Source organism: Megalops cyprinoides, chromosome 21, assembly GCF_013368585.1.
Source record: "Megalops cyprinoides isolate fMegCyp1 chromosome 21, fMegCyp1.pri, whole genome shotgun sequence".
NCBI lineage: Eukaryota > Metazoa > Chordata > Actinopteri > Elopiformes > Megalopidae > Megalops > Megalops cyprinoides.
This window is the reverse complement of record NC_050603.1, coordinates 8,615,918-8,629,724: the sequence shown is the minus strand read 5'-3', so window position 1 is coordinate 8,629,724 and position 13,807 is coordinate 8,615,918. Positions and strand designations below refer to the sequence as shown.

General features: G+C 40.3%; 1 protein-coding gene across 1 annotated transcript; it reads left to right on the top strand.

Annotated features, from left to right (window-relative positions):
• The first annotated feature begins 6,613 nt into the window (after nt 1-6,613).
• Nucleotides 6,614-13,548, top strand: LOC118769114 (germ cell-specific gene 1-like protein). Its single transcript, XM_036516129.1, has 6 exons — nt 6,614-6,809; nt 10,297-10,506; nt 11,168-11,215; nt 11,718-11,876; nt 12,510-12,621; nt 13,125-13,548. Exons 1-6 carry the CDS (start codon nt 6,614-6,616, stop codon nt 13,546-13,548), a joined length of 1,149 nt encoding a protein of 382 aa, XP_036372022.1.
• The last annotated feature ends 259 nt before the right edge of the window (nt 13,549-13,807 follow it).

Below are 13,807 nucleotides of genomic sequence, written 5' to 3'. Positions count from 1 at the left end.
CACTTGATAGGATCAGGGTTTCACTCCTGTGCAGATGATTGACAGATTTACATCAATACAAAATTCTCATCTGTTCTGCTGCCTCCCTCACTGAATTTCTTACTGATATGAAGCCCAAGATAAAGAAAAAAAACGTTACAGTGAAAAGGCTGACATTTTGCTCATGGTGACGAAAACTGTCGCTCTCAGCATAAACGCTTGAATTTTAGGCTGAATCCCCCGTCAGGAACCAAGGAGTCACTTTTCACCCCACTCTTATCCACTGCTCACATCCACGTAGGCAAAGAGTCATTTTTTACATTACAGGAATATCGCTCATCTGAGAACCTTCTGTTTGTTTTATGATACAGTGACAGTTGTGTTGCATTTCTTGTTGATTAATACTGTTGTTATTGTGAATTTTTCCCAAAATTCAATTTGTCTGGACCTTGGTACCTGGCTGCTTAGCTATACTAGATTTTGGCAATACCCCACTCCCAATTAAAAGTTTGTGCTGACTCCTTGTTAAGTCACACACTTGCAAATGCAAAGTTGCATTGCTGATTTATGTTAAAAAGCCTTGCATCCCCCCACTCCCATTGATTTATCTTTCCATTTCGGATCAGCCCTTGCAAAAGTTGTCCTTCTGTCACATCTTAAAGGAAGGGAGGATGCTGTTAAATAGAGCTTTTAGTCATGATTCCCCCAGCATTTTCAATTCATACCCTGTTCTCTCAGAATATTGATATTTTTTTAATACAGCATCACATCACATCACAGCTTTTTATCCTGCCTTTTTTGGTAACATTCCTTTGTCTTGTATCTGTTATGCTTCATGTATTTTTTTTTTTTCTGTTTTTAGTTTTTTTGATGTACTCTGTACATGGACATTGGGACTGTAAAGACACAATAACAAACACCGTATTCTTTTTCAACTGGCAGAATGTGAGGAACTAGAAAAAGATTTGTGAATAATGCTTTGAAAAATGCTAAATGACTTAAAGTGCAAGTATGAGGGACCGGAAAACATGCCATTATTTTCCATTAGAGGTCTGGTAGTTATTTTTCAGGGAGAATGAGGCAATTTCTTTTATTGGATGAATCACCTTTGTCTTCTGTTAAGTGTGAATATACATGTTTGAGAAATAAAATGGGAAAAATGAATACAAAAATGGTATGAATTGATATGTTTGTTTTTTTTTTTTTGTCTTATGAGATATGATCATGTGTAGTAGTGTAACCTGTAAGTTCCTGCCTTTAATCTGTTATTTCCCTTTGTCCAGTTATCATTCCCAGCTCTGAAACCCCAATCCTGCATCACTGTAAAGGTAATTACATTGTCTGAAGGGTGGTCTCCGTTGACAAGTGGCATGAGCAGAGGGTTATATTCTGTCGAGTATGGAGCACTTATCTGAGATTGATATCATTTGTTTGGGGAAACAAGGATACGTCCTTAGTGGATTGGAAGGCTAAATGTGATTGACAACACTGTAGTCGAATAAAACTCCAGGAATTGCAGTGTGTTATTCTCATGAGCGCCCCCGTGCTCCATTGAGAGTAATTCAGTCCTATCACTACTATCAGTTTTAATTTAAAACTCCCATCCGGCAGATAGGGTTTTCATGTCCAATGGCTTATTTGCTTAGCAATTGAAAACTGATATTGTACTTTCACTCATAAATGTAGCAATATCCTTAACAAACACTTGTTTTTGCCAAGTACTCCTGTACCCCTAGATTTTTTGTTACCAAGGAAACATTTTTTGAACACTGTTTGTGTCATTCTTTAGTTCAATGCCAGTGTGGAAGAATGTTCAATTAAGTGAGAAAATACCTATTCTTCAGTCTTTCTTCCTCAGTGTCAATACAAAAAATCATATTTGCATGCTGAAAACACCACACACCATGTGTATTAACTCTTAATACATGCAATTTACAGCCTTTTCATGACAGTGTCATAGGCTATAGATCTACTTTAATGAATATTGATAATATTGAAATGTGCAGTAGCTATATAGTAGCTATATTGGCATAGGTGGTTTACTTCATTAATGCCATTAATGCCATTAATGCCTGGGTGAGAGGAGTGTTGCAAGTGAAACATTTCAATGAGATGTATTCAATAATTAAAAATCATAGATTAAAAAATAAAACTTATACAAAAAAGTACATTTTTGCAGTGCAGAATAATCCCTTGGTCAGCAATACTGTACTTTCATAATTATTGTCAAACTTGCAAACACTCAGACAGCACTCCACAAAGCTTGGGTTGTGGTGCTGTGGAATTATGGGAAATGTAGTAAACCCACTCCCTCACCATGGGATTTTTTTCTCAAAGCACACTGGCTGTGGGGATTAATGGATTCTGAGCTCAAAATGTTACGTTGTTGTATTTCACTCTCCTTTAGAGGGCAGCACGAAACCTGAAAACCACTGCAATCAGGACCGAGAGATAACGCCGAGCCTCTCACTGGATTTGTCATGACCAAAACAAGCCAAATGTCACACACCTTTGGGATGAGCCTGGAGAACCCTAACAAGAGACTAAGCTGCGGATGACCCTGGGTTAAACCTGAAGAAACAAACAAACAACAAGCGGCCTGAAGCAATTGCCACCATCTCTTAGGAAATCTCTCAGGCGCACTTCTCATTATCTCACCCCTATTGACTGCTTTTAGAGTGTAATTGGCAGAAGCTACGGATAAACAAAACACCACACTAGTGTTCATCGTTATAGCCTCCCTGGCACAATTTTATTAAGATCCTTTCGGCAGTGGGTTCCCTGTACATGTAGAGTGTCTTTTATGTAGCATACACATACTGCAGATCTAAAGTAATTTGTTTCAGTACCACGAGAAAGGTGTTTCAGCCCCAAAACCTTACGCGTACAATCTAGTAAACTATGTTATCTATGTTTACTATGGTAACTATGTTAGTTAATCTATGTTGTCTTAGGCTAATCATTTCTCTGTGGTTACTACTTGTTGAAAGTTACAAGATGTTTTGTATTACAATATAGTTAATAATTGTAAATGTCATTTTGCCTTTAAAGTACTAGTGGGTGGGTTGATAATCTCTTAGTGTCATGAAGTGCCTGTCATCCCTCTGTTAGCAGCTCAGTCTTGGACACTAAGCATGCTTTTATCTCAGAAACTGTGCAGTATGGGCCCAAATATCAATATTAAAGACCAGATAGCATAATTTTCCAATTTTCTGTTTTTTTCTTTGCATTTGACTCAATGGTCCGAGACATGGCAAAAAAAATTCAAAGTCCATTTTCTTAAATTTCTCCTCTAGTACTGAATATAGGGAGTGTTTTCATACAGTGGGACAGAATTAGTCAAGTATGTTCTGACAAATCCCACAAAGTGTTAAACATTTCCTTGTGATTATGCATTTATAACAACCATTGATCTTAGATATGTTTTAATGGTCTTACTATATGTTGAATTTAGTGCATGATGTATAATATACAGCTATCAGTTACTGAACTCCTGTAAATAAATAGGTAAATAAAAAAATTAGATTCATCTGTGAAAGAATTGTATTGTTTGACGAATAAAATTCAACACTAGCCACACACAGACCCTTTTTATTGTCCATAGCAATGTCAGCTCAGGTCTCCAATTTTTACGATTACTGAATATTTTAATAAGCTCCATGGTATATTATAAAAAGTATGAGATTTTGAGTGACCTACTTTTATTTCTTCATAATTCTTTTTCCTCCATTTTAAAAGCAAATCATAATCATTAGGACACTGAATGGAAAATGGATGGCACAGCAGTTGCTGAGAAGGTATTCAAGTTTCTCATGATCAATAGAAATGACTTGCAAAAATGCTGAATAGGAGCTGCACTTACAGAAACAGCCACTAGAGGAGGCTGCACATATCCCTCTCATTGCATCTCTGTGTGAATGTACAGTACTAACCCCCTGCCTCCACCTCTCACTCTTCTGCTGGGTTTCAGCATTGATTTGGAGGCTGATTTTTCATTACTGTAAATCTCTGGCCTGACATATGAGCTGTCCTCTGCCACCAGTAAGACAATGCATCCCAGAGACACCATATCTGACTGACAAACAACAGAACATACACACAGACACACATTTTGTACTTACAAGTGTACATATTATGATTTATGATATATATTATGATATTATCATAATTATTAATGTTTTCGCTTTTTTAGTTTTCGTTTACTACCTATTCTAGACCTATTGGCCCAGCATAACTCATAATAGCTCTCTCAGTCTCCCTGCTCTGATTTCTTTCTGGTTGCACAGATTCCGAACGTGGGAAATGGGGGCAGGAAAAAGACCGGACAACATTCTGCGGCAAGTAAGCACTGAGCACCGAGTACATTCCAGAGAGAGTCAGCTCAAGCACATCACAGGAGTGAGGCATCGCACAACCCCAGTGCAAAATCCGCCAGGGGAAGAGGGAGAAGGTTAATACATACATTGTGTAATTAAAGTGTCCTGGGCCTAGAGCGGGGTCACGGATTGGTTTGTACCGAGAGAGAGGGAGAGAGAGAGGGAGGCAGAGAGAGAGAGAGAGAGAGAGAGATGGGGATATGGAGCATAAGAGAGTGAGTGAAAGTAACAGATGGACTTGGGAGGATTAAGGGGAATCTGGGTGGGCTTGTGATGGAAATTCCTAAGAAAGAGAGAAATCAGGGCGACAGAGGGGGACAAAAGAGAGAGAGAGAGAGAGAGAGAGAGAGATAACGTGGAGGAACCAAAACTGGAGAGAGGCAGAGGAGGGGGAGACTCGAAGGAGCGAGCGCCAACAACGGTGAGTGTCGCTATCGCCGATCTCTGCCTTTTTTTTTTTTCAATTTGGGTGAGAGACAGAATCAGAGTGATACTGGAGAATGTCGAAGAGGGACACCGTAGAGTTGCATCGGAACGTATGCGTTACGGTGAATCTTCCCTCGAAACAGAGTGAAGTCAATCTGAATAGCACAAAACTGATATTGGAGACTAGCAGGACGTGTTGCATGGGCAGAAGGTGGGAAAGAGAGAGACCTTAATAAGTCCAAGTGGAGTGGAAGTGATTAAGTTGTATGTATAGGGTTAAGAGAGGAGGGGGAGATGGATACTTCAATTTTTTTGCATTTAGAAGGAATATTTACATATCCAATTTTTTCAGGTGCAGAAAGAAGTTTTGTAAAGGAAAGAACCAGATGTCTGCACACATTATGCTCTCCAAAAGCGATTCATTTCTTTTATAAACTGTCTTTGGGGGCAAACATTGTACAGGTTCTTTCTGTTAAACAGCTGATTGGTTGACATTTGACCTCATCAAAAAGCGTCAAAGGGACAGCATTAGGTAAGCTACAGGCATGATGAGAGAGATACAGGGACAGGCCCTGACAGGGGAAAAAGCCCCATTGTAAAAGATAAGATTGATATAATAGGTGAAAGTGTAAATGGTGTGTGTGGAAAACTGAAAATGAGCCATTCCTCCAAAATAAATCAATGTAAGCAAACTATTTTGAACAGATAAAAGACCTGTCAAAAGATGCCCCTTCATCTTACTGAGGGCCACACATTGCTTTTGAAGCATCTTATAAAAGAGTGACTTTAAAGAGGATGGATCTGTGATTATATGCTCTGGTTCAGAACAGCATTCCTCAGAGACTCATTCTTCATGTTCCGTTTCTCCCAAAAATATGTAGATACATGTCATTCCTTTTTCATCCTCTGAGTGTCTGTTTAGTTTATTCTGCTACTACAATGAAATCTCAAATGAACAAAATGGTAAAGGCATGACTGGTTGCTATGTTACAATAAATATATATCGAACGTAATCTTTACACTTTGTGGTTTTTGTTCTAGGTTCTGTGGGCAGACAGCGAGAGTTGCACGAAGAGGATATACAGACACACCTAAGAAAGAGATTAAAACAGATAAATAGAGATTACAAGAAAAAAAGAGAGGTAGATTGAGAGATGATCTAATAATTCCATCAAAAGAATAATCCCTACTGACAGGAGGGAGAGGGCGGAGCAGAAGAATGTCTTAAGAGAAAAGCAAGGCAGGAAACAGAGGTTATGTCACTTGTAGATAGGCACGTCAAAATGGAGGAATTTGTCTCTGCTGAAGGTATTTTCTTAATGATTACATGATGCAGTTTAACAGTATGTACCAACACATGTATAATGATACTTAGAGCAGGGCGTAATGTAGTTTTCCTTTTTTAGATTACAAAAAAAAAACAAAAAAAATCTGACAAGGTTGACAACAAATCTGACAACTGAGGAAGGGCTCATTTAACCCATAACAATAATATTATAATTCTCATTTAGTTATAACTCATTCAGTTTGTGCTGAATAGACAAATCAATAGATAAACAGTCAAATACTGTAGACAGGCAGGCAGGCACATACGTAGACCTCAAGGACCCCTGTCCCCATCTGCCCCTGCCCTTTAGTAAATCTTCCAAGTTCACTTTTTTCCATCCCTCTGCCCTTTGATCCTTGTTTATCTTCTCTATCGTTCTTCAGTTCCCATCTCTATCTCTCCTAGCGCCTTTCTGCCCTGCTGTGGCTGGGCCTGTCTCCTTCTCCATCTTCCTCACTCTCCCTAATACTCCCAGCGGCCTCCGGCCCTCTCCTCCTCCTCCACCATGCTGGAGCATATGTCCCGACGTTCCCGCTCCCTGCTCTCCCTCACCCTCACGTCCCTGGCGCTCACGCTCTCCGTCCTGGCCTTCTGCACCTCATACTGGTGCGAGGGGACGCACAAGGTGGTCAAGCCTCTCTGCCTCTCCCCCGTCAAGATGAAGAACTGCGGTTCCAACAACAGCCAGCCCGTCACTACTGGTAAGGGATTGCATGATCGTGATTCACCCTGTGGGCCGCAGGTCCCACGGGCGCTAGAGTTTGGAGGTTGTGTTGCTGTTGTGCCCTGTTTTCAGTGCTTTGAACCCATGATTATAGTTTTCTTTCAGAATGAAGAATCACAGTGAGAGTGCAAGTGGGTGTATAATTGGTCTATCCACAGTGATGTCACTCAACCAGTCATAGTGCTCTGAAAAACTGCATGCTTTTTGAGATTCATGAAAATTTATGAAGTTTTTTTTTTTTTTTACTTTTCTTTGATATTCACATTAAATGTGTAGCTGGAGAACCTGCAACCTGAACAGGGGGGTGAATGAAGGTATTCAGGGGATACATTGTCCTGTTTCTTCAGCCAATGAAAAATTAGCAGAAAGGTGTGCTTGTAGTGAAGTGCTGTGTACTCACAGCCAACTGAACATCCAAAGACAAGTGACCCTGTATGTTTCTACTAGGAATGTTAATTGTCTGTAATTTAAATGTGTACACGATAAGGAAACTGTAAATGTTTAATGGATTTGAGATTACGCCCCAATACAGCAACATGTAATAAAAATCATGCAGGCCTGTATCAGCACATATATGTACATTAATGGTATATAGCAATACGTGCATATTAACATTCATGAACATGAAGAATAACTCTGGCAATATGTGGACATCAGTGTAGCCCACAATTACCTCAGTAAGTATTCAGCTGTATAAATGTATACCAAGACAGATATTAGTTACCTGAAATATATCCAAATTTTCATCTTGTTGGAAAAGTTGTCACAGCAGGATAACAAGCTACACACAACAATAATTGAGTCGCCAGAGCAGTAGATAATAAAGCCTTCACTTTACTTGTTGTTTCCTGACCACCTCATTTCTTTATGGCGTCTATGGATCAGGAGATGGCATTCAATTTTATACCTCTTAAATACTGGAAAATCACTCAGAAAATAATTAGACTGTGACTCCATGGATAGGCCAATTATATTTTATCATACAATTTCTTTCTTCAGTGCACTTTGCCCCCTAGAGTAAATACACAGGTAATAAAGCCAAAACTTAAAGTGGCATCAAAAATGCATTTCCAAAAATGGAGACCTGAGCAAAAACAATAGTATTCCTGCTTATACAGTGCATGGATGATTGATGATGAGAACAATAGTAAAAACCAGGGACTAACATGGCTTGCAATTTTTTTACTGTTTATCACTTTGCACATATCAGTGCTGTAATGTTTTGGTTATCTTCGAGTAGTTTGAGAGGGTACCCATAATACCTTACCCCTTTCAGTTCACAAAAGAAAAAGTACCATCTCATTCTATTTCATAACATCACACAAACATTTCAAATTGTTTTTAGGAATTTGGGAAGTGGGAAAGAAAGTATTTTTGATCCAGCGAAAATTTCACCACTTAATTTATCCACATGAAACATAGGTTGGTATTTTGCAAAAAGCATACTGCAGACTTTTTTTTTTTGATGTTACAGGGAATACATACACACAATGGAATGTTTTCTGCTATGAGGTAACAGCTAAAGTTTGCTTGCTGTTCAAAGAAAAACTCCAAATTGTTCCAGCCTTTTCCATGCTTCTAAATTCCATAATAAGTGCTACGAAACAATACAGTTCTTTTCTTAACTGCAATCAGTAGACCTCTGAAACATGCCCATGGTCTCTGTAGTCCTTTATGAGAAGTGCAGCCAAAACGTGGCAAAGCTGGTGGTTGAGAGAAGAGTCCCACTTCAGTGCCTTTCTTCAGCACCTGGACAGCTCCCAATGCCGCCCCTCCTGTCAGTGTAGCTCCTAGCTTCTCTTCCCCAGTCAGCACCTCCACAGGGAAAACAGAAACCTGTCAGCAGGATGCCCCATGCTGTTATCCTCTGATTTTAGACACATACGGTCAACATTAGCAAATGTCACCCAATGTGGTGCAGTCTAGAGACTATGATGCTGTGTTTTACACGGTACTAGGATTATTTTTTTCCTTTTTTTCATGAGTAGATCTTCATGATGTAGATCTTACCTTGACCATTTTTATGGTAAATTATGACTAGAGGTCAATATTATATCTTAAGGTGTGTCCACAATATATGATTTTTTTTATTGTAAATTGTATTATATCTGCTTTTATAACAGACTTTAACAGACTTCTTTATTGAATGGAATTCAGAGCAGGTCTATTAAAAATTTTTGTTTTCCACGCTGTATTTTCTTAATTGTAGAAGTGAAGTCATTATAAAAGGTTTCTGGTGGTTAAAGGATAGGCTGTTGAGCATACAATACTGATGTGTTCAATTTGCCTTAGCACAGTATATTAGCACAACAGTACATCACAAATATACTGTAAATATTCATACAGGTTACTTCCAGTGCTTCCAGGAAAGCTGCTGTTCCCTGGAGAACCTATAAGCTTTCTGAAAATCTGAAACCCTAAGTAACAGGCATACACCCATCACATGTGACATCCAGATAGCTTAAGATGGTCTTAGCCCTTTATTCTTACTGGCTTGGACTCAGACCAGCAATCAAGAATACTAATCCTACCAGGCTACTGTTTGCACCTTTCCCCCGATAGGCTAAAACGCCTTGATTACAGGGGGAAAAAACCCAACTGTTATTCAACGATCCACAAGGCCTGTTCCTACTAACCATATCTGATGCTTCCCCATTATACAAACACCTTTAAAAAACTTTGTTTCTTTATTTTGAAGTAGTGGTGATTTCTTTTGCATGGGACACCATTTTTTTTCTTGAATACAGTATCACCTGTTCCCTTTTTACATCAGGCTAGATGTAGTGATGTGTTTTCTTTTGGCAGTGCCACTGAGATTACATAATTTGTGTTTATTACAAAGTTTATTTCAAAGTTTTGGTCACCATGAGATATTAAATGCAACATAGCATTTTGGAGAAGTGTGATTTGAGTATTTGATATTTTCCTGTACATGTTTTACGATGATGTACCTAGGAATGTATGATCTTATATATGTCGTGCCTGCTGTCTGATATTTTAAAACAAATTTTTATGATGTGGCAGTGAACTTACCTTTCTTTATTGTCTTTGCCAATAGTGTGCTTGCAAAGGTACATTTTACCTGTGGAATCACCTGACAAACATGGCATCAAATATGGAATGAAGACTTGACTTTTTTCCTCATTAGTAGATTAACTGGTTGTTTCCTTTATTAGCAGCAACTTTCAGGTTGAATACTGCAAGCCTGTAGACTCAAGAGGCCTATATGTTTTATATTTAATTTCAGAATATATTTTTATTGTAACTGTTCATTAGCCATTTCTGTGCATTGCCTCTACCACCAAGTTACATGAGTACTGTTACATGAGTTACATGCTGTACCGAAAGCAAATTCCACCGACCTCGGTCGCGTGGTCATGAAAGATGATTCTGATTCTGATTCTGATTCTGAGTATGAATATCATAATGACCTTTCTAAGTCCTATCTGCCTTTGTCTTTCCAGAGAGTCCAACACCTCCACCAAAGTCATCCTCTTCATCTCCCCCAGCGTCCAATAGGACAGTCTCGCCAAAGACGAAGGAGGAGCTTGCCAAGATTCGGCAAAAGCAGTTGGCCAATGCAGTGCACTACATCTGGGAGACCGGGGAAGACAAATACATGCTGCGATACTTTCACACAGGGTTCTGGCAGTCCTGTGAAAGACACAATGAAGGTGAGAGGTAGACAAGAGGGAAAAAAAAAAAGAAACAGAGGGCCGGAGGAAAAGAGTAAGAGTGATGGTAGGAGGGCATGAGGGAGGAGGGCATAAAGGAACTATCCTGACTAAGCACCAGGACTTTGAATATCAGCTCAGGGAGCGAATGTTCTGGACGTTCATCAGTTTTGGGATGGGGTGGCAGTATAGCATTACAGGACGGCAGTGTAGCATAGTGGTATGGAGCTGGGGGTGCAATCAAAATGTTGCTGGTTCAGTTCACCACTGGGGCACTGCTGTTGTATCCTTGGGCAAGGTACTTAACCCAGAATCGCTCCAGTAAATATCCAGCTGTATGAATGGATAACATGTAAAAAAAAATAACTGTAACCTACGCAAGTCGCTCTGGATAAGAACGTTTGCAAAATGACAAGAATTTAATGTAATGTATAATAACCACATGTCAAAGAAAGTGTCCTGTTGTGAAATTGGGGAGAGAGGAAAAAGAATAAACATATGGCAATAGACAGGCATGTCCCCCAGGTCAGTTATAGTCAGAATAAAGAGCCCACTCACATTACAAAGGAAGCAAACCAGTAATGTGTTTAGATGAATTGCTGCCTGTCTTGGATCACGCATTGAACTTCACTTCTCACAACAGCTACTATTTGTTTCTCAGGTGAGAAGTGTCGGAGCTTCATTGAGCTGACTCCTGGAGAAACCCAAGGTGAATGCTTTTTGCCTGGGCATGAATGTATGAGCAAAAGTACATGTCTGTCCCTTATATTCTGAGCCTTTTACTTATGGAAGAACACAATATCTCAGTGGGTTTGTCGCCCTTCTTTGCCTTTGCCCCCAGTATGTTTCCTTTGTAACATAACACCACAGTGAAGACCAGTTTAAATGAATCAGTGATGTCCTTTGAAGGTCAATGAGTTTTTTTTCTTTTTTTTCAGATTAAGTCTTAATTGCTTCAGTTGAGCTATTGATTGTATCAGAACTTGAACAAGCAATTTTTTCAATTATCAACTGACCACACTGGAGTTTCTGTTGTATTTGTGTCAACATTCTTTTGTGTCAAGTTAGTGTCACAGTATGCTCACTCTGGTGTTGTATTAATGTTAGCGTTAATGTTTTAATGCAGCTGAATGTTGAAAAAAGTATCAGTACCCAGATGATGTGTACTAACTCTCTCTTTCGCTCTCTCTCTCTCGCTCTCTCTCTCTCAGGGGTGCTGTGGCTATCTGTGGTGTCAGAGTTCATGTATATCAGCCTTCTTGCCATGGGCTTTTTGCTGATGTGGGTAGAGGTCCTTTGTGCCTGTGCCCACAAGGAGATGTATGCCCTCAAAATCAATGCCTTTGCTGCCATCTGCACTGTCCTGTCTGGTGAGTCCCTCTTTTCTCTGCCATTACATCACTGTTTCTTTGCTTTAAATGGTTTTAACGCCAAAGCATGCAGTGCTCAGAGGGGTGGATTCCTTCGAATAATGTCTCCTTCATATTGTCTTCTACCTGCCTCTCTTTTCCGCTGGAGTTGGCAGAAATTTGATGAAGGCAGATAGGTGACATCAGTTAAGGGCGCCCAGTAAAGTTCACATGTCACTAAACTCAGTTGTACAGTGACTACTTTACCTGTACCCATACAGAAAAGAAGAGGGAATGGGAATAGCCTGAGTGTTGCGCAAATGCTAACACTACAGTAATTTCTTCATGCACAGTTTACTTCTTATTTTAGTAACTCTTGCCTATGTTCCCCTGGATAGTCTGTGGTCATGGAGATGGGTACATGTGCTATATGTCCAGCCTGTGTGACACTGTGTGAGTCGTTTCTTGCTGTCCCGCTTGATTTACTAATCTATAAATCCCTCTTAATCTGTAAATCGCTCTGGATAAGCAAGTCTGCTAAATGACCAAATGTAAATGTCTCTTTAGAATGGTGGCCGATGTTTCCAGTGTTGTGAAACAAAGCGGGCTGGCACACAAAGTAACACTCACGGATCTCTTGCGCTTGCTTTGCAGGTATGATGGGAATGGTGGCCCACATGATGTACACTACGGTGTTCCAGATGACTGTGAGCGTGGGACCCAAAGACTGGAGGCCCCAGACCTGGGATTACGGGTGGTCATTTGCGTGAGTGTCAGTTTAATTACTGTTCAGAGCTACAACACACTGGGGATATGCTAAGAGACTTTGCTAAGCGACAAAATGTAGGGTCACCAGATCGGCATTGTGTTATTTCAAATTTAATTTTCATTATGAATGATTCTAATTTGATAAAAAGTAACAAACCATTCAGTTAATTGCACTGATGTATTACATTACTGTCATTTAGCAGACGCTCTTATCCAGAGCGACTTACATAGATTACGCTTTTTACTTGTTATCCAATTTATACGGCTGGATATTTACAGAGGCAATTCTAGGTTAAGTACCTTGCCCAAGGGTACAGCAGCAGTATTCCAGCGTGGAATCAAACCAGCAACCTTTCAGTTACGAGTCCTGCCCCATACCACTATGCTACACTGCCACCCATGTATTGTTATCCTCTACCTCCAAATATAATGTAAACATAACTTTACTGTGAGATCCTGTCAGTCGGAAAGTAAAGTTCCCTTTGTCTTGCTGTGTCGTAGCATGGCTTGGATCTCCTTCAGTTGCTGCATGGCAGCCGCAGTCCTGACCCTCAACTCCTACACCAAGACCATCATCGAGCTGAGGCACAAGCAGAGGCTGCGATTGGATGAGGCCCGAGCTAGCCACGCCCCCTCCTACGACGAGGTGGTGCCGGGGAGCGGCATCTACTCGGTCAGCGGTCTGATGCCGTGCCCTGACGGCCTGATGGACACCATGTGGGCCGGGGACAGGCTGGGGGAGGCGCCCTCCCTGGTGCTGGTTGGGGGGTGCGGGACGGAGGGGTGCGAGGACTGCGAGAGGGAGCTGGAGGAGATGGAGGATGCAATGGATAGGGAGAGAGAGAGGGAGGAGGGGTTCTCTGTGTCAAGAGAGGAGGATGGAGGTATGGAGGAAGGGCAAGAGGAAAGGGATGCATTCTGCTAACAGGTAGCTGAGAACGGGGAAGAAGACAGGGTAAGAGTCAGGCCTTGACAAGGAGGAATAAAAACAATGGAATCAGATGAAGGAAAGAAAATTACACAGCTATTATTGGCCTGAGCAAGACAATTTCACCAGTGGTTACAGACAAATTATAATTGTCACATGTTTATACCAAGGAAGAAAACAATAATAAATAAATGCATTTCAGTAATTAGAGGGTTAATAATGTAATGTAATAAGGGTTAATAATGAAGGTAATGTA